The sequence below is a fragment of the Corvus cornix genome, chromosome 22 (genome assembly GCF_000738735.6).
Source record: "Corvus cornix cornix isolate S_Up_H32 chromosome 22, ASM73873v5, whole genome shotgun sequence".
NCBI classification, from domain to species: Eukaryota; Metazoa; Chordata; class Aves; order Passeriformes; family Corvidae; genus Corvus; species Corvus cornix.
The window spans coordinates 4,737,225-4,757,970 of record NC_046351.1 but is presented as its reverse complement, the minus strand read 5'-3'; the positions used below and the strand labels follow the sequence as shown (position 1 = coordinate 4,757,970).

At 63.0% G+C, this 20,746-nt stretch overlaps 1 protein-coding gene across 1 annotated transcript; it reads left to right on the top strand.

The window, feature by feature from the left end:
* The first annotated feature begins 531 nt into the window (after positions 1 to 531).
* CAMK2B (calcium/calmodulin dependent protein kinase II beta) lies at positions 532 to 20,660 on the top strand. Its single transcript, XM_039564252.1, is given in 23 exon segments — positions 532 to 576; positions 578 to 612; positions 3,258 to 3,352; positions 5,165 to 5,224; positions 5,586 to 5,640; positions 5,741 to 5,806; positions 7,940 to 8,012; positions 8,673 to 8,754; positions 8,757 to 8,774; positions 9,087 to 9,170; positions 9,701 to 9,795; positions 10,020 to 10,142; positions 10,227 to 10,310; positions 10,981 to 11,023; positions 11,468 to 11,542; positions 13,517 to 13,557; positions 13,642 to 13,713; positions 15,238 to 15,282; positions 15,520 to 15,568; positions 18,371 to 18,446; positions 18,530 to 18,624; positions 18,936 to 19,169; positions 19,238 to 20,660. Coding segments are annotated over 23 exon segments (2,232 nt in total). The 5' UTR covers positions 532 to 546; the 3' UTR covers positions 19,840 to 20,660.
* The last annotated feature ends 86 nt before the right edge of the window (positions 20,661 to 20,746 follow it).

The following is a 20,746-nucleotide window of genomic DNA, read 5'->3' as shown; positions in this document are numbered from 1 at the left end:
TCTGGATACTGAGGCTTTGTCGGGGGAGAACGTGGGATCCGGAGGGGGTGCAGGTTTGGGGTCCTTTGGGGGAGGTTGTGAGATTCTTGGGAGGGGTCTGGATGTGGGTCCTTTTGCAAGGGGTGTAGATGTGAGTCTGGATTTGGGGTCCTCGGGGGAATCCCTCAGAGGGAGTCTGGACACAGAGCTATTTAGGGGGGGAATCCCGGGAAGGGGCGTCTGGATATGGGGCCTTTAGGGGTGGGGGCTTGGTCCCCCACTCCCGGGGGTAATTTGGGATAAAGGGGTCCCGGGGTTGGGGGGATCTGGTTATGGGGCCCTTGTGGAGACAAGGGGGATCCCCCCGGCGTGCGGGGGCAGGTCCGAGGTGGGGGGTGTCCCGGGGAGGGGGTTGGGGGGGATCCCGGGCGGGGGGGGCGGCGGGGGCTGTCCCGGGCTGGAGCCTCCCCCGGCCCGGCGCCTCCCCCGCCCCCCCGCGCCGGGCGGAGCCGGAGCCGAGCGGAGCCGGTGCCGGGGCGGCTCATTGCGGCGCGGCGCGGCGGCAGCATGGCCACCACCGTGCCCTGCACCCGTTTCAACCGACGAGTACCAGCTCTACGAGGAGATCGGCAAGTAAGGGCGGCGGCACCGGCCCCGGCCCGGCCCCGGGGCGCGGCGGGGGCGGGGGGCGCTGCCCAGGGCTCGGGGAAGCCGCTCGGTGCAGACGTGACGCATCCCCCCCCCCCCTCCCCCCCTGGGATGGGACACCGGGACTGGCCCCCCCGCCCCCCCCGGGACCGGCCCCCCCCCAGCCCACCCCCCCGGGACCAGCCCTGCCCAGCCCCCCCTCCCCCCCCCCCGGACTGCCCTCCCCCCGGTATTGGCCCTGCCCCCCACTGGCCCCACCCCTTATACCGCCCCCCTCCTGGGGCCTTCCAGCCCTCCGGGCCCCCCCCTCCCCATAGCTCCCCCTAGTCCCTGCAGCCCCCCTGTTCCCCAAGGTTCCCCCATCCTTACGGACCCTCATCTTTACAGACTCCCCTGGTGTGTCCTCATCCCCGCAGCCCTGGTCACCCCAGACCCCTCCTCCATCCCTCCAGATCCCCTGCAGTCCCCAGTCACCTGTCCCTAGAGACCCCCCACTCAGTCCTTATAGCTGCCCTTGACCCTATGGACACTCCATCCTTACAGACCCCCCCAGTTCTTCCTTAACTCCCCCAATCTTCACAGATGCCCCAGCACTCCTAATCCTGCCCCTGGCTCCTGCAGACCCTCTCAGTCCTTAAAGCCCCCTTGCTCCAATAGAACCCCCATTCTCACAGACCCCTCATCCTCACAGACCCCTCCATCCTTATAGCCCCCCCTCCACATTCCCCGGTCTGTATAGATCCCCATCCCTCCAGACCCTCCCCCAAAGCTCCTACAAACCCCTACCCCGTCTAGCCCTTATAGCCCCCCTGGTCCCTGCAGCCCTCCCAAACCCTCCACCCCCATCCCAGTCCTGATAGACCCTCCCCTCCCTTGCCCTTACAGCCCCCCTATAGACACCCCCCATTCCCCAGACCATCCCTGAGTATTTATAGGCACCTGCTCCTTTCAGACCTCCTCCCCTTTCAGGACCCCCTTGCCCCTCACCCTGATGGTTTTTCCCATCCCTCTGCCCCCCCCCATCTCCACAGACCCCCCCTCCCCATCCCTATCCCCTCTGGTCCTTTTAGACCACCCTCCCCCCCTCCCCTATTAGACCCTTTTGGGCCTTACATAACTCCCCAAATCCACTTCCCCTTCGGGTCCTTATAGATTCCAGCCCTGCTGGACCCCCCGGGCCTTAAAGACTCCCAGGTCCCCTCTGCCCCCCTGGATCCTTCCAAGCCCCCCGGCTGCACCCCCCACATCATGACCCCCCCCCCGGGGGGTGGGTGTTGTGGGGAGCTGAAGAGGAGCTGTTTCTGGGGGGGGTTCATTTGCCCTCAAGGCCACGGGAGTTGCAGTTCCCTCCCCCCCCATCCACGGGCAGGGATTGGGGGGGGAGTAAAATGAGGGGAGGGGGGAGGGGGTCAGACCTTTTGTGAGGGGGGTTGCACCACCACCTCCCTAGATCGGGGGAACGTTTTGCAGGGGTGGCTGTGGTCCCTTTGGGGGTACCAGTAGGGGGAACATGGTGCCAGTCGGGGGCTGTTCCTTCGGTCTGCCCAAAATCCAGCCCATCCTGGTTGCCATGGCAACGTGGTCCTGTTTCCCCCCTCCCATCTCTCAGTGTAGCCCGCCAGCCATCGCACATGTGTCCCCCCCTCACCAGAACGGGGGGGACATTGCTCTGGCCAGGGGGAAACTGAGGCATGGCTAGGGGCTGGCACCCACCATGTCCCCTGTCCTGGGGGCCACATGGGGAAGGGAGGGGTCAGGGGTGCCAGGCCTTGGGAACCCCCACTTTTCCCCTGGTGGTGAGAGGGTCCCCACTATTCTGGCCAACATGGGGCCCTTGGTGCCTGAGGACATGGGGACATGGGTGGTGGCACGGGACAGGCAGGCCCTGAGCCCGTCCCAGGGGCACCCTCTCCATGGCAGGACCGGGGTGCTGGTCTCAGCCATGTCCTCAGCCTGTTATGGGGATCCCCTCTGTGTGCCCTGACGCTGCCTTGACCCCCCCACGAGGGAGGGGCCTGTCGGGCAAGGGACAGGCAGGGGATGTGCAGGGATGTGGGTCCTGGAAGGGGGACAGGTGCTGATGGCACTTGAAGGGGCTGCAGGTGCTTCTGCCTGGCATGGGTACAACCATGCTTTTCTCATCTCTGTCCCTGTCCCTGGGGTGTTGGTGGCTGCCAGCTCCCTATACTCACAGCTGGGTCCTGTGCCCACTGTCAGCACTGTCAGCACTGTCACCGCTATCACCATCACCACTGTCACCGCCACTACCACCATCACCATCACCGCCACCACCATGGCCACTGCTGCCATCCGGGCCACCCACTGTTCCCATGGCAACGAGCTGCCGGTGCTGGATCCTTCCTGCGACCCCCCCCTCCGATGATGCGTGGCACTGAGCCCCCCCTCCAGCCTCTTCCCCCAACCACCCCTGGTGCCTCCCCAGTGCACCCATGGCAGGGGCCCAGTGTGTCAGGGCCCTCCCTCCCCGTCCCCGTGTCGGGATTCACCCCCCTGGTGCTGAGTCACTGTGGGTGCAGCCCCCTGGCCTCGGGTGCTGAGTCACGGGTGGGAGCCACCCCCCACTTGCCCCCCAAGGTGCTTTGGGGCGTGCTGAGCCTGTCCCTCCCCAGGGGGGCTTTCTCGGTGGTCCGGCGCTGTGTCAAGCTCTGCACTGGCCATGAGTACGCTGCCAAGATCATCAACACCAAAAAGCTCTCAGCCAGAGGTAGGACCCCTGGGAACCCTGGGACTCCCCAAGACCCCTCTGGCACCCGAGGGGGCCACTCCCCAGACATCCCTGGTACCTGTGATAACCCCTGGTGCCTGTGGCACCTGTGACACCTGTGATACCCCTGGTGCCCATGACAGCCATGATACCTGTGGTGCCCATGACACCTGTGACAGCTGTGACCCCAGTGGTGCTGGTAACACCGGGTGCTGGTGGAGGGGGGGGTGAATGCTCCAGGGGGTGGGGTCTGGCCTGGCCCATCCCCATTATCCCCCCTGCTGCCTCCCCCGGGGCCCCTCAGAACTTCATCTGTCCCTGAGGGGTGTCCTGCAGGTATGCAGGTGTGAGCAGATGGCAGGGGAGAAGGGTGTGCACACACAGGTGTGAGCTCTGTCTGTGCACAGATGTGTGCAATGCGAACATGGGGGTGTGTGTGATGGTGGGTGTGGGCACACATGAACACTGGGGGTACCTCAGTGTGCTTGCCCATATGTGTGTTCATGGTGTGTGTGTGTGCACACACTTGTGCAGGGGGGTGCCTAAGTGTGCATGCAGAGGTGTGTGTGTGTGTGTGCTTGGTGTGCACCCAGGTGTGAGCAGAGTGTGTGTCAGCAGGGCTGCGGGTGTGCACGTGTCAACAGTGTGTGCGTGTGTGTGTGCGTGCTTGCACATAAGGGTGGGCACTGCTGTGTGTGCACACCTGCGAGCAGAGTGGGTGCCTGTGGGGTGGGGTGTGCTTCCAGCTCAGTAGTGGGGGTGTGCAGGTGTTTGCAGGTGTTTGCAGGTGTGGGACGTGTGACAGTGTGTGTGGGGGGGGGTAGATGTTTAGGATGTGCACCTGGATGAGTGGCGTGGGGAGGGGGTGTGTGTTCTGTGTGCACACACACGTGTGTGTCTGTAGCCATAGCTGTGTGCACAGGTGTGAGCAGTGAGTGGAGCGGTGCACAGACTTGTATGTGAGCGAGCTGTGTGTGAATTGTGTGTGTACACACACACGTGTGTAGAGAGGTGTGTGAGCAGGTGCACACACCTGTGCACGCGTCTGTGTGCTCTTGTTTGCAGACACATGCAGGGGTGCAGCTGCACACGCAGGTGCACATGTGCACTCATACAGTGGGTGCTGCAGGCACACACGTGTACAGTCGCACACAGGCACAGCGGTACAGATGTGCACACCTGCACACACCTGCACGCGCAGGAACCACCACGCACAGGGGTACAACTGCACACTCCACATCACACACAAACACAGGTACTGTGAGACACATGGGTACAGGCAGGCACACGTGTACACCTGTGCACACAAGTACAACCACAGAGCTGTTGGCTGCACACACAGGTGCACACAGGTACAGCCACAGACAAGCACGCCCACGTGTGTGCACAGCTGCAGGACACGGATACTGCTGCACACCCATCACAGCTGCACACCCACGTACCTGTATATCCACACAGGTACAGCCACAGGTGCTGGCACACCCATCCCTCTGCGTGTACATGCATGCACAGCCTCACACATGAGCACACATGTGAACATGCACACCTGTGCACACCTGCGCAGTGTGTGTACACCTGCGTGCATGTGCGTGCCCAACCCGTGTGCGCATACATGCAAACCTTTGCACACATGTACACCCACAGGTACAACCCCCACCCCTGCCCCCTGTGCATACCTGCACACCCCACAGAGCCACATGCACTCCCACATGGGCATCTACAGCTCCTCTTGCTGGGCTTGGGCTGGGGGCAGGTGACGGGGCGGGGGTGGAGGGGGCAGGTCAGGTGCCCCCCTGACCACTGCCCCCCCAGACCACCAGAAGCTGGAGCGTGAGGCGCGTATCTGCCGGCTGCTCAAGCACTCCAACATCGGTGAGTGACTGGGGACACGTGGGGGGTCTCACCCCTACTTGGGGCCACCCAGGGACACCTTGAATGACACCCTGGCAGTATGCTGGGTGTCCCTCTGGGGATGTGTGGGGTCCTGCTGAAGGCTACCTTAGGGACACACTGGGTGCCCCCATAGGGGACATGGTGGGTGTCACCCTGGTGACTTATGGGGTCCCGCCCTGGGGTCCCTCTGGGTGCCACCTTTGGGACACTGGGTGTGGGGGTGTGGGCTGCATGTGACACAGACACCCATGGGTGCCACATGTAGTGGCTGGGGGAGCCAGGCAGGGAGTACTTGCGGGCTGAGACTGAGCCTGTCCCTGTCCCTGTCTGGTCCCCACAGTGCGGCTCCACGACAGCATCTCCGAGGAGGGATTCCATTACCTCGTCTTTGACCTGTGAGTGTGGCAGGAGGCTCCCAGAGCTTCAGGAGGGGCTCAGGGGATCCTGGGGGCTCCCAGGGGTCTCAAGGTGATGTGGTGCCTGGCTGTGTTTCAGGGTGACGGGTGGTGAGCTCTTTGAGGACATCGTGGCGCGGGAGTACTACAGTGAGGCTGATGCCAGGTGAGCTTTCACCCCCCACACACCCCCCAAAGCCCTGGACACCCCCAGCCACCCGTGCCCTGTGCCTTGGGAGGCCTGCAAGGATGGGGCAGCTCCAGCGAGGCAGGCAGGGGGGCACGCAGGGGGAGGGGGGGTACACCCCCTCGGCCCCCACGTTATTGTAACCCCTCCACTGGCTCCATCCCGCTGCTGGGTGGGGTGGGGCCCCCGGGTGGGGCCCCCCCATGTTCCACTTCTGACCCCATGCTCCCCCCTCTGCCGCTGAGTCCTGACACTGTCATGACCTGTGCTGGGGGGCTGGTGGCAAGTGGGGGGCCCTCAGGGCCCCCCCCATGCCGTCCCCAGCCCCCAGTGCCCTGTGTGCCGCTGTGTGCCCCTCCCCGTGGTCTCTGGGCTTTCACAACATTGTTTCTCCCCCTCTCTCGTTCCCCCCATCTCCACCCCTGCCCCCGTCCCTGTCCCACTCGTGCCCCTCACCTCCTCCATCCATTCCCCCCATCCCTCTGTCCCTCTCGTCTCCCATCACACGTTGCTCGGGCTCTGTGCGTGTCCGTGTGTCCATCTGTGTGTCTGTCCGTCCCACTGCTGCCCTCTGCTCGCTGCCCCCCCCAGCACCCTTCGCCCTCTGTTTTGCCTCCTACACCCATCCTTGCCCCTGAACTGCTCCCGTATCCTCCCATCCCCCTTTCCTGTCACTTTCTCCCACCCCTTTACCCCCATCCTGTCCCCACACCCTGACCCCCACTTCTTGCCTGCCACCCCTTTACCTCATCCCACCCTGCCAACCTGCCCCCCCCACTCCCACCCCCTTTACCTCATCCTGCCCCCATCTCCCACCCCCTACCCCTCCATCCTGCACCCTTTCACCCCTTCACCCCATCCCGCCCCCTCCCACACCCTTTGCCCTATCCTGCCCCCCTATCCTGACCCCTCTCCCACCCCTAACCCTCCATCCTGGCCCCCCGCCCCCGCCCCCCGTTCTGTTTTGCAGTCACTGTGTCCATGAGCTCTTTGCCCGCGTTCCTCCCACCCATCACTTTGCCCCTGAGCAGAGGGAGCCGCAGGTCAGTATCTGGGGGGGCCGGGGGGGCCGCTTCCCCCTCGCTGCCCCCACCCGCCGCAGCCCCCCACTTCCCGGCCCCCCGCTCCGCTCGTCAGGACCCTGCTGCGGGGCTTTCTCCTCAATCTTTTTTCTCCCTGACGCCCCTTTTTTTGTCCCCCCCACCCCCACAGGGAGGTTGTCCCCCCAGCGCCCCCGCTCCCCCAGCTAGGCGGGGCCCCCCTTCACCCCATTTCAGGCTCTCATCCCCTCGCTCCTTCCCTCTTTCTTTCTTGTCTCGTCTCCATCCGCCCCACCCCCCCATCCCCTGTTCCCCCCTTCCCCCATGAGTCCTGTCTGGGGGATCCCAGCATCCGGGCGGCAGCAGGGATGGGGGGCCCCCACGGGGGACAGGGGGTGGGTACAAAAGCACCATTGGGATGACCCCCACAGCTCTATGCCAAGGTTGGAGCTCACCTGGTGGCCACTGAGGGGTGACCCCCAGCCAGTGATCTCCCCAGGGATGAACCCCCACCCAGTGACCATCTCCTCCAGGATAAACCCCCGGCAGTGACCCCCCAAGGGATGATCCCACAGGGGTGACCCCTCGTCAGTAACTCCTTTGGAGTGACAACCCTGGGATGATGCCCCAGGGGTGACGCCCGAGGGATGACCCCCAGACAGTGATACCCCGCCAGGGGTGATGCCCCCCAGGAAGGAGTGACAACCTCAGGGCTGACCCCGCCTCAGGCATTGACATCCCCATAGGTGTCCCCCAGGCAGTGACCCACCCCAGGTGGGACTCTCCCCAGGGGTAACCCCTCTGGGTGACCCCCCCAGGTGGTGATCCCCCAGGAGTCCCCCCAGGGGTGACACCTCAGGGATGACCCCCCTGGCAGGGGTACATAGGGGTTGCCATGCACAGCACCCACAAATCCAAGGTCACCACTTGTTTTTGTCAGTTCCCCCCAGGGTGCAGTGGGGCCCCAGCAGAGGGGCAGGGGGGCTGGTTTGGAGGTACAGGTTGTGGGGTACAGGGGGTGTGGGAGGTGGGGGAGCAGCGTACCTCTGACCCCCCTCCCATTTGCACGCAGCCACTGCATCCAGCAGATCTTGGAGGCTGTCCTGCACTGTCACCAGATGGGGGTGGTCCACAGGGACCTCAAGGTAAGTGTGTCCCCCCAGCCCCCCTCTGTCCCTCTGCCCCTCTCCCCCTGCCCAGCCCTTGGGGTCCCTACAGCCTGGGTATGGCCCTTGCCCAGTGCGTTCTGGGGGGGTCACTGAGATCTTGCTGGGCTTGGGGGATCCCCTCAGCTCTGAGCACTCCCAGCTTTCACCTCCCTTTTCTGGGGATGCACACAGGTCCCCCAGTTGTGTCACGGTTCTGCACTGGTGGGGGGTCTCACTGCAACCCCCCCAGTTGCCATTGCCCCAGGGAGAGTGTGAACTGGCTGGGATGGGGGGATGGGGGTGGGAGCAGCTGGAGCTTGCCTGGGGGTGGGTCACGGCAGGACACAAGGGGGTGATGGGTGGGACACGGAGGGATGGTGGGATACAGGGGGATGGGGGGGGATGCTGGGATGAGGCTAGTGAGACATGGGATGACCCTGAGCTGGCCATGGGGCTGTGCCATCCGGCACCCTGGGCCATTGGCAGAGGGCGGCCATGGCCACAGCCCCACGGTGCAGAGCCGGCTGACGGGCAGCACCCAGTCGATGGCAGCAGTAAAGTCCCTCCCCTACTTGCCCCGTCCCTTCTCTCTCCCCACCCGTGTCTGTGCCTGGTGCTGTCCGTGCCTGGTGCTCCCTGTGCCTGGTGACCGCACAGCCGGAGAACCTGCTCCTGGCCAGCAAGTGCAAAGGGGCGGCGGTGAAGCTGGCGGACTTCGGCCTCGCCATCGAGGTGCAGGGGATCAGCAGGCCTGGTTCGGTGAGTGCTGCTGGCCCCCTGCCCCCCACGGCCCCAGCCCCTGCCCGCTGGGACCTGCTTACCAAGCCCCTGCACTGTGTCTGCCGTGTCCCTCCATGTCCAGAGTCCCTGCTCTGTTCCTACTGCATCTGCCCTGTGCCCAGCACAGCCCTGTCCCATACCCACCGTGTCCATGCCTCTGTGCCCACCATGTCCACCCCTGCCCAGCACATCCCTCCCCCATGCCCATGTCCCAGTCCTGTGTCCTGTCCTTGTCCCCTCCCGTTGTGGCTCACCTGTCTCTCCTCACCCATCTCTCTGTCCCTGTCCCAGGATTTGCGGGCACACCCGGCTACCTGTCCCCTGAGGTCCTGCGCAAAGAGGCCTATGGCAAACCCGTGGACATCTGGGCATGTGGTAAGAGCCGATCCCTGCCCAGTCCTTGCCTGGTCCCTGCCCCTTCTCTGCCCCCATTCCAAACCCGGACCTGGTCCCAATCCTGAACCCTGCCTCATCCCTGCCCCACCTCTACCCCAATCCCTGCCCTGATCCCTGCCCAGTCCCTGCCCAATGCCTGCCCAATCCCATCCTAATCCCTGTTCCATCCCTGCCTGGTCCCATTCTGATCCTATCCCACTCTCATTCTGGCACTTTCCTGGCTCCATTTTAGTCTTATCCCATTCCCATCCTAGTCTCACCCTCTTTCCCATCCCATTTCTATGCTGGTCCCACCCCAGTTCCTGTTCCAGCCCTGACCTCATCCTGGGGCCATCCTGTGCCATGTGCCCCGGCAGTGCCATGCTGTCCCCTGTCCCTGCCATCCTGGCAGCACAGGGACAGGCCATATTGGGAATAACTGCTTTGTCATGGGGACACAGCAGGGCCAGAGGGAGCCTGGGGTGGTCTGGGGTCCCTGCACTCCCCTAACCCCGCTCTCCCTGGCTCAGGGGTCATCCTGTACATCCTGCTGGTGGGCTACCCGCCGTTCTGGGACGAGGACCAGCACAAACTCTACCAACAAATCAAGGCCGGGGCCTACGATGTAAGTCCCCGGTGCCATGAGCCCATGCTCTGCAGCAGCTGGCCCGTTAATTGTGGAACCTACTGAGGGACCCTACAGCTGATCTTCAGCAGGCAGAGCCCGGGGCTGGCTTTGGGCCATGTCTTTGGTGGCTGGCTGGGGATGTGTCGGGATATGGGGTGACACAGGTGCCATGGGGCTGCCCCTCCACAGCTGTCACCCCCGTGTCCCTGTACCCCCCCCAGTTCCCTTCACCTGAGTGGGACACGGTCACCCCCGAAGCGAAAAACCTCATCAATCAGATGCTGACCATCAACCCTGCCAAGCGCATCACAGCCCACGAGGCCCTCAAGCACCCGTGGGTCTGCGTAAGTGCTGTGTGTCCCCCCAGTGCGTGTCACCCCAGTTCAGTGACCACTAGCACCTGGTGCTGACCCCACTGTCCCCCACAGCAACGTTCTACCGTGGCCTCCATGATGCACAGGCAGGAGACAGTGGAGTGCTTGAAAAAGTTCAATGCCCGGAGGAAGCTCAAGGTGAGGGGTGGGGGAGGCGTGGGCTGGGGACAGTGCTTATCCTTCCAGCAGCACCCTGCCTGTCCATGGGGCTCTCCTGTGGGACCCTCCCCTACCCGCTGTGGGACCCTTGTCCTGCCTGCTGTGGGACGTTCCTCTGTCCACTGTGGGACCCCTGCCCTGCCCACTGTGGGACATTCCCCTGCCCGCTGTGGGACCCCTGCCCTGCCCACTCTGGCAGCAGCCGGTGGCACATTCCCACCCTGGCACCCACCAGGGCCTTCCTGTGCCCTTCCCAGTGGGTGTTGCGGTCCCACTCTGGTGTGCCCGGTGCTCTGCTGTGGGCTTTGGTCCCATCCTGGTGACACACAGTGCAGCATGGTCCCATCCTGTCCCTGCCCAGTATCCTGCCCCGTGCCATGGCTCCAGCCTGTCCCCGTCCAGCTGCATCCCACAACCTGCACCCTCTATCCCACTGCCTGGTCCCATGGCTGCATCCTGCCCCCTCATCCTGCATCCCCTCTCCCAGTTCCCAGTCCCATGGGCCCCATCCTGTACCCCCTCCCATCCCATCATCCCATTTCTCCCCCTCCTTCTCGCCCACCCCCATTACTCCCCGCGCTCCCAGGGCCCCATCCTGCCCGTCCCACCCCGCACCCTCTCCCCCAGCTCACCCTGCCCCTCCCCGCAGGGTGCCATCCTCACCACCATGTTGGCCACCAGGAACTTCTCAGGTAAGGGGGGGCTCCCACTGGCCGGGGGGCTGGGGGCCGCAGCCCCCCTCCATAGCTCCCCCCCCGGGCCGGTGCCCCCCTCTCTCTATCGCTGTCTTTCTCTCTTTTTCCCCTCCCTTCCTTAACCCCCCACCATTTTTTCCCCATCGGTGAGGACGGGGCATGTGGTAGCCAAGGTGGGGGCAGGACCCGGCCCCCCCGTCCCACGCACACAGCAGCAGGTAGTGCCCGGTCCCCGTGTGTCCCCCCCCACTCCGGTGGCTGGTGGGGGGGCGACACGGGGAGGGGGATGGAACAGCACCAGCCACCCCAGGCCTGAGGCCAGGGTGATGGCACCCAAGAGTTCGTGCTGGGGGGGGGGGAAGGTGGGGTCCCGGCTGCAGCCCCTCCCCGCCCCCCCTAACAGGAGCTCTGCTCCCTCTCTCTCTCTCTCGCGGCCCGCAGTGGGCAGACAGACCACCGCTCCTCCCACCATGTCGGCGGCCGCTGCCGGGGCCCCCCTGGGGCTGGTGGAACAAGGTAGACGCGTCCGCAAAGGGCCCCCCCCGGCCCCCCCGGCCCCGCTTGGTCTCTGTGTGTCCCCAGATCCTTCATCCCCATGTCACCCTCTTCTCCCAACCATCCTCTTTCCTGCCTCCCACCTCCCCAACGGGTTTCGGGTGCCCTCCTCGGAAATCGGAGCGCATGCATGGCCCCCGGCACTGCCCCCCCCAGCCCCCCAGCCTCTGCCCCTCCCCACTGGCACCGAGAGATGCCGCCCGTCCCCCTGCTGCCATCCCAGGACTGGCCCGGGGGAGGGGTCTCTGCACCAGCCCCCACCCCCAAGGCGGGGCCGCTGAGTGCTTGACCCTGGGCCGGTGGTTCCTGGAGGGGGTCACCCTGGTGGCACCCCCAGGGTCCACATCTGGGTCAACAATGGGGAGCTGGGGTGGGGGGATGAATTTTAGGGTGTGGCCCCCCCACTGCTCCCCCCCCCACGGCGCTGCCCCGCTCCTGCACAGAGGGGGGGCACAGCGGTGCATGCATTGGGGGCAAACGGGCTGCATGTCCTGTGTCCCCCGTGCCCCCCCTGCGTCCCTACCCCGCATGTGCCCCCCGTCGCATGTGTCTCCCCCCGGCATGTGCCCCCCCCCCCCCCCAGCATGTGCCTCCCCCCAGCTTCTGAGAGCTGCAGCCGGTGTTTGTGACGCCGCGAAACACTCGGCGGGTCTTAAACCATCCCCACACCAAGGGCTACCGCTGGCCCCCCTGCCAGGGGTCCCCCTCTCCCGCCCCCCAATTTGGCTCTGGTTTAAACCCCCACCTCTCAACACCCGCCTGCTTTCAGAGGAGGGACCGGGACCCTTGGGGACACCCTGCTAGGGACCCCTGAGGAGACATAGGTCCACGGGGGAGGGATGTGTGGGTCATCCCCCCCCTCCCTGCATCTGCCTGCCCCTTCCTTTGGTGCTGATGAGTGCCACCCTGCTGTCACTGGACGTGTCGCCGCACATCCCCCCTCAACATGTGACGCCAGCCGGGGGAGGGGTCCCTGAGTGTGGAGGAATGATGAGGATGCTCGAGGTGACACCCCCCTCCCGCCCTCCACACCCCCTCAACCATGTCCCCATCTCTCCTTATTCCCCCACTGGCCCGAGATCGTGGTAGCAGTGACAGATGCTCAACCCGTGCCCGTCCTTGTCCCCCTTCAAGGAGACGGGGGGGGCACAGGCGGCTGTCCCCACCCCCCGTACTCAACTCATCTTTTTTATGTTCTTTTTTATGTTTTCCCCCTTTTCCTCCTTCCCCCCCCCCCCCCGTTTCTCTCTTGCCCCCTCCCCACTCCTCTCTCTCGCTTTCCTCTCTGCATTTCTCCAAGGTAAGCCAGCCCTGCCCCCCACCACGGGGGCCACCAGGATGGGGACCCCCCCTCAGGTTGGGGGCACCTCCTTCCCCCAGTATGAGAACCCACTGAGTTTGGGGACCCCCTCCCCCTCCAGAATGGGGACACCCTGCTTGGATGGGGATCTCCACAGGTTGAGGACATCCCTCCCAGGATGGGGACAGCCCCCCCAGGTTGGGGACCCCCCCTGAGTTTGGGAATCTCCCACTAGGATGGGGACCCCTCCAGGTTGGGGACAGCCTGTTGGGGACAGTCCCCTCCAGTTGGGGACAGCCCTCCCAGCATGGAGAACCCCCCCCAAAATGGGGGCACCCCACCCTCCATGGGGGCTCCCCCCAGTAAGGGAACACCCAGCATGGGGACACCCCTCAAAATGGAGACCCCCCTTAGAATGGGGACACCCCTCCCCGCATGGGGACCACCCCTCCAAAATGGGGACCTCTCCCAGGGTGGGGACACTACCTTCTTCGTGTGTTCCCAACACTGGGGAGGCAGGTGCTGCCAGCACCCAGGGTGGGGTCAGGTTGGGTGGCCGGGAAGGGTCCGGGTTTGGAGGGACACACAGTGTCCCTTGTGCTGGGGAGGAGCACTGACACTGTCTCCCCCCGCAGCAGCTAAGAGCTTACTGAACAAGAAGGCGGACGGTGTGAAGGTGAGGGGCCAGCGGGGCCGGGGGGGCCGGGGTGGGCTGCTGCCCCCACCATGCCACTGAGCCCCTTCCATCTCTCCCCTCCAGCCCCAGACCAACAGCACCAAAGGCAGTGCCGGCGTCACCAGCCCCAAGGGGACCCTCCCGCCCACCGCTCTGGTAGGTGCTCCGTACCCTGCACCCCCCAGATCCCCCATCCCACTGGATCCATCCCACCAGCCCATCCCATCCATCACCATGCGCGCCCCCTGACCGGCTCTTCCTGGGGTCGCTGGGGAGGGGGGTGTCCCAAGGATGGAAAGGGGTGTGCAGGACATGGGCGCAGGGTGACTCTGCTGGACAGACAAGGTGGGTGAAGGGTGCAAGCACGTGGACAACCCCACGTCTCCCTCAGCCATGGGGACAGTGACATGGGTGCAGGACACGGTCATGCAGGTGTCCCGCTATGGGGATAAGGTAGGTGCAGGACACAGACACAGAGATGTTCCTGCCATGGGGACAGCAAGGTGGGTGCAAGATACGGGCATGAGGATGTCCTGTGACATGGGGACCGAGGTGGGTACAGGAACATGGATATGGGGGTGCTCCACCATGGGAACAAGGTGGGTGCAGAGTATGGGCATAGATGCCCCGTAATGGGGACAAGCAACAGACAGGAGGATCCTGGTGACACAGATGGCGAGGTGGGTGCGGGGTTGGGAGACAGGGACACCCTGCAATGCCAATGGCAAGGCAGGTGCAGGGTCACAAGGATGGGGGTGCTGACTGTGACCCTGCAGGTGAAGTAAGTGCAGGATCCAGACACAGCTGGCACAGGGAGTGCAGGACACAGGTAAAGGCGTGGTCATCTGAAACAGCAGGTGCAGGATTTGGGGGTGTTCTGGCAATGCCAACAGCAAGGTAGGTGCAGATGTGGGTACAGGGGTGACCGTTGTGACCTTTGTGGCACAGGGGGTGCAGCAGAAGGGCAGGGACGAGGTACCATGAGGGCAGGATACAGGCAGGGTGATGCCCAGAGTGCTGTGCACTGATGAAGGTGTGCCTGGCTGGTCACTGAGTGCAGGATATGGAGAAAAAAGGGGTGCTCACCCTGTACAGTGAGGGTGGGATGCCGGCAGCGGGAAGCTGTGGATGAGGGGTGCTCGGGATGTGGGCACCAGGATGGTCAGGATCTGGGCACAGGGACGGTCAGGATGCAAGACAAGGGATGCTTGGGATGCAGGCAGTGGGATAGTTGGGATGCAGGCACATGGATGGGCTGGGTGCGAGCTGAGGGATGTGCAAGGATATGGGCAGTGCTCGGGATGGAGGCAGCAGGTTGGGATTCAGGCACAAGGATGCTCAGATGCATGGTGAGTGGAGCCCCTGGGCACCGGGATGCAAGACATGGGCACGGAGCTGCCCCCCGCCCAGCCCATCCTTTTGGCCTCACTGCGTCTCTCCCCCGGCTCTGCCCACCCCTTTCCCTCCTTTCTTCCCCCTCCATGTCTGTGAATTAAACCATTTGGCTTCGCTGGACTAATGACTCTCTGCTTCTCTCCCCCTTCTGCCCTTCCCAAATCCGGTCTGGGTCTCTCCTTGCCCCTGTCCATGTGCTGCTCACTTCGTCGTCCCCCCTCGTTGTCCCCTCCGGGCTCTCGCTTCCCCCCACCCCCGCCTCTGTCTCTCTCCCTTCTCCCGTAGGAGCCTCAAACTACTGTCATTCATAACCCCGCGGACGGCGCCAAGGTACCGCTGCCCCTGCTTTCCGCCTCCATCCTCCCCCAGCATCAGCCATGTCGCGGGGGGGGTGACGTGGATGAGGAGTGCGCATGGGGCGCGGTGACAGTGGGGTACCCCTGCGGCGTCCAGCATCGGTGGGGGCCTGCCAAGCCCCGGCTGGGCTTGTTCCCCCTCCCCGTCCCCCCGGGGCCAGGTCTGACCCCCTGTTTGTGTCTCCCCCCACCGCCGCCGTCCTGCGAGCAGGAGTCCTCCGACAGCACCAACACCACCATTGAGGACGAGGACACCAAAGGTGACGGGCGCAGGGGGCGGCAGGGTTGCACTGGGATGCACTGGGAGGGAGCTGGGATGCACTGGGGTGGTGCTAGGATGCATTGGGTTGCACTGGAATGGCACTGGGATGCACTGGGAGGGTCTTGGAATGCACTGGGATGGTGCTAGGATGGCACCGGTATGCATTGGGGTGCACTGGAATGGTACTGGGATGAACTGGGATGGCTGCAGGATGCACTGGGATGGCACTGTGATGGACAGTTGTGGAATGCACTAGGATGGCACTAGGATGCATTGTGATGCACTGGGAGTGTGCTAGAATGCACTGGGGTGCAGCTGGGATGTGCTGGGATGACACTAAGATGCATTGGGGTGCACTGAAATGGCGCTAGGATGGCACTGGCGTAGCACCAGAGTGCGTTTGGTTCACTGGGATGCACTGGAGCAGCACTGAAGTTCATTGGGATGTGCTGGGATGGCACAAGGATGCATTGGGGTGCACTGGAATGACACTAGGATACACTGGGACTGTGATGGGGTGCGCTGGGATGGCACCAGGATGCACTGGGGTGGCACTGGGGTGCACTGGGAGTGTGCTGAATGGAATGCATTGGAACAGAGCTGGGATGCATTGTGTTGGCACTAGGATGCCTCGGATTCCACTGGAATTGCACTGGGATGAACTGGGATGGAACTGGCATGGCACCAAGATGCAGTTGGTGCACTGTGATGTGCTGGGGCAGCACTGGAATGCACTGGGTGGGATTTGGGATGGCATTGGGATGGCATTGGGATGGCATTGGGATAGCACTAGGATTCACTGGGTTGCACTGGAATAGCATAGGGATGGCACCAGAACGCATCGGGGTTGTACTGGGACATTTCTGGGATGCACTGGGAGAGTGTTCACATGCACTGGGATGCATCTGGGATGTGCTAGGCTGAAGCTGGGATAACTAAGATTCATTGAGATGGCACCAGGATGCACTGGGAGCACACTGGGATGCACTGGAATGGTACTGGGATGCACTGGGATGGTACTAGGATGCACTGGGGTGCACTTGGGTGGAAATGGTGTAGATTGGGACATGCTGGAATGGCACTGGAATGGCACTGGGATTCATTGAAAAGGCATTGGGGGTGACATTGGGATGCACTGTGATGATACTGGGACATGGTGGGATGGTACCAAGAGGTGTTCTGGGTAGAACTGGGCTGTACTGGGATGTATTGGGATGCACTGGAATAGCAGTGAGACAGTACATTGGCACTGAGATGTTAGGGTGACAAAAGAATGGACTGGGGAGCACTGGGATACAGTGGAATGGTACTAAGATTAATTGAGATGCACTGGATAGAACTGGGGTATACTGGAATGCACTAGAATGGTACTGGGATGCACTGGGAAGCAGCAGAATGGTACTGCAATGCATTGGAATGGAACTGGGATGTATTGGGATGCACTGGTATGACACTGGGACATGGGCGATTGGCACAGAGATGCAGTGAGATATTACTGGGAGGCACCAGGGCAAACTGGAGTGTACTGGTATGCTCTGGAATAGCACTGGGAGATACTGGGATGGAACTGGGCTGTGTTAGAATGCACTGAAGTGTCACTGGGCTGCACTGGGATGAAACTGAGCTGACTGGGTGGCATCAGGATGAAATGAGTCATTGGGATATAGTGGGATGGGCTACATTGGAATGATACTGGAACACACTGAAATTCAACAGCACGGTGCTGGGATGCACTGGGATGGAACTGGGGCGAACTGGAATATACTAGAAGGGCACGGGGTTGCATTGAAGTGCAGTGGCATGGCCCTGAGATGTACTGGTGTAAACTGGGGTGTATTGGGATGCCCTGGAATGGCATTGGGACACTCTGGGATGTGACTGAAATGTAGTGGAATGGCACTGGAATGGCACTAGAGTGTACTGGGCTGTCACTGGAATGCAGCAGGATTGCACTAGGATGGAACTGGGGTGTATTGGAATGCACTGGACTGGCACTGGGATGCAGTGGGAAGCAATAGGATGGCACTGGGATGCATCAGATGGCACTGAAGCTGCTCTGGGATGCACTAGGATTGCACTGGGATGTATTGGGATGTGCTTGCATGGAACCGAGAGGGTACTGGGATGCACTGGAACGGCATTGAGACGGTGGGATGGCGCTGGGAAACACTGGTATGGAACTGGCTGTATTGGGATGTGCTAGAATGGCACTGGGATATACTGGAACTTGCAGGAGTAGCACTGGGATGCACTTGAAACTACTGGGACATGCTGAGTGGGCACTGGGATGCTTGAGCATGCTGGGAGGGCACTGGGATGGCACTGGGACATTTAGGGGTGGCACTAGGACATGGCTGGGGTGACACTGGGCTAGCAATGAGACGTGCTGAGAGGATGATGCGAATACTGGTGTGGCAGAGCTGTGGGGGCCCTGGGAGCACAACGGTCCCTATCTGTCCCCAAGGGCCTTCTGTCCCCAAGGGGTGTCTGTCTGTCCCCATGGTTTCTGTGTCTGTCCTCAAGGTCCCTGTGTCTGTCCCTGTGGTCTGTCTGTCTGCCCTCATGGTCGGTCTGTCTGTCCCCAAGGTCCCTGTGTTTGTCCCCATGGTCCATCCCCATGGTCTGTCTGTCTGTCCCCAAGGTTTTTCTGCCCCCAAGGTCTGTCTGTCAGTCCCCGTGTCCATCCCCATGCCTCCCCTCCATGTCCCATGTCCATCCCAACATCCCGTCCACCCACCCCCACGGTGTCACCGGGGGGCTGGGGCGGTGGCGGGTGGCGGTGACAGTGACGTGCCCCCAGCCCGCAAGCAGGAGATCATCAAGATCACGGAGCAGCTCATCGAGGCCGTCAACAACGGGGACTTCGAAGCCTACGCGTGAGTGGGGCAGGGCCAGGTGGGGCCGGGTGGGGCCAGGTGGGCTGGGGCCAGTCAGGGCCACTCTCACCCACTGCCTGCAGGAAGATCTGCGACCCGGGGCTCACCTCCTTTGAGCCCGAGGCACTGGGCAACCTGGTGGAGGGGATGGACTTCCACCGCTTCTACTTCGAGAACTGTGAGTACCCGACCTGCCTGTGCCACCTGCCCTGCCTGCGCCCTGCCCATCCTCTCTCCCTGTCCAGCCCAGCCCTATCCATCCTGTCTCCCTGCCTGTCTCCCTCACTGTCCCCTGTCTCTTGCCCACTGCCTGCCCATCCTGCTCACCTCGCCTGCCTGTCCCCAGTCCTCCCCTGCTGAGCCATCCATCTGCTTGCACTGTCCCCATCCCTGCCCCTATCCCTGCCCATTCCTCACGCGTTCCCTGTCCCCATCCCTGCCCCCATCCCCCTGCTCGTGCCAGCCCCGCTGACCTCGGCCGCCCCGCAGTGCTCTCCAAGAACAACAAGCCGATCCACACGACCATCCTGAACCCGCACGTTCACGTCATCGGGGAGGACGCGGCCTGCATCGCCTACATCCGCCTCACCCAGTACATCGACGCGCAGGGCCGGCCCCGCACCAGCCAGTCCGACGGAGACCGCGTCTGGCACCGCCGCGACGGCAAGTGGCAGAACGTCCACTTCCACGGCTCGGGGGCCCCGTCGCCCCGCTGCAGTGAAGGTGAGGGTGGGCTTGGGGCTCGAGGGGACGGGGTCCCCCGGTTGTGGCTCACCAGGATGTCCCCACAGAGCTTGCGGTGGCTGTCCTGGTTCCAGCCCGACGGAGACGGCGATGGGAGCCGAGGCGGCAGCCGGAGCTGCGGCCCCCCGAAGCACGCGTCCGCATGCCTGTCCCCCCCTACCCTGGCCCCTGCTCCCCCCCTCCAGTGCCTGTGTTTGCAGAAAACAAAAAGAACAAAAAAAAAGCCAAAATGATGAAGACAACAAAAAAAGGAAAAAAAAAAAAAAAAAAAAGGGGGAAAACCCACCCCAATCCCAAACCCACCCACACCCCCAAACCCAACCCAGCCGCTCGGCCACAGGCGAGGGCGCTGGGGGGCTCAGCCCCCTCCCTCGGCCCGTCTCTGCTGGGGGGGGAAGGGGGGTCCCAGCCCCCCTCCCGGCTGTGCTCGTGGCGTGTTGCTGTCGCTGGTGGTGGATGTTGTTCTTTGGGCTCCGCTTTGCTCTGTCCTGCCCCGGCCCCTGTACATAGAGAGAGCTCTTTATTTTTGAATTCCCACGGGGTCCCAGCCACAGGGGGCTGCCAGGGGGTGAGTGAGGTGGGGGGGACACACACAGACTCTCTCCCCTCCACCCCAGTCCAGTGCCTCCCCTGGGGGGCCCGAGACTGATCCTGGGCACTGCTGCGGCAGGGAACACGGTGGGTGCCTTTGGGAGGGTCCACCAGTCGCACCCCCGTGTCCCCATCCCGCTGATCCCCACCCCATGTCGCAGGTGCCAGTCCCAGGTGCTGGCAGGTTTTGGCAGGGGGCAGGTGGGTGCCACGTCAGGGGGCAGAGGGCAGCTGGGGGTGTTGGGGTTCAGGGTGGGGGGCTCAGGACGATCCAGCCAGCACTGACGCAGCATTGAAAGCACTTTAGACTAAGAGAATGGGTCTCTTAGGGGGCACAGGCTGCTCCGCCGGCGCCCCTCCCAGCACAGGGGCACTGGCAGCACATCCTGCACCCCCCCCTCCACGGCCAGCGCTCGGGGGGACCCCGTCACCCCCAAGGCCCCCCTCCCTGGGGAGGCATCACTCCACTCCAGGCACTCCCCACGTGATTCCCCAGGGCATCCCCACCATGCTGAGGGCTGGTTTTGGCTGGGGGGGAGGGGGCGGGATGGGCGAGGGATATTAATTATTTTTTAATTATTCTGATGATTTCTCTGCATGCCCTTTGCGCGGGAGCAACCCTCGGGCGCTAACGCTGTATGTCGAGGAGCTGAGCTGTTCCTGTCCCATGAATGCTGGTGGATCGTTGCCAACTTTTTCTCTTTCCTCCCCTTTTCTCTCATTCTTTTTCTGTCTCCCCCTCCCCAGCATATCCCCCCCCATGCCCCTCCCCCCAAAAAACCCTTTGTCTTTTCTTTCTGAGCCTTGTAAGTGTAAAAGATGACTCTGATTTCGTTTTTGTCTCGGGAAAACTGCAAATAAATTATGAGGAAAAACCAATGATCATTAAAGTAGAAGGTGGAGAGAGAAGGCCAAGTGCATCCGTCCCTGCTGGGGTGCCCAGGGCATGTCCCTCTCAAATCCCA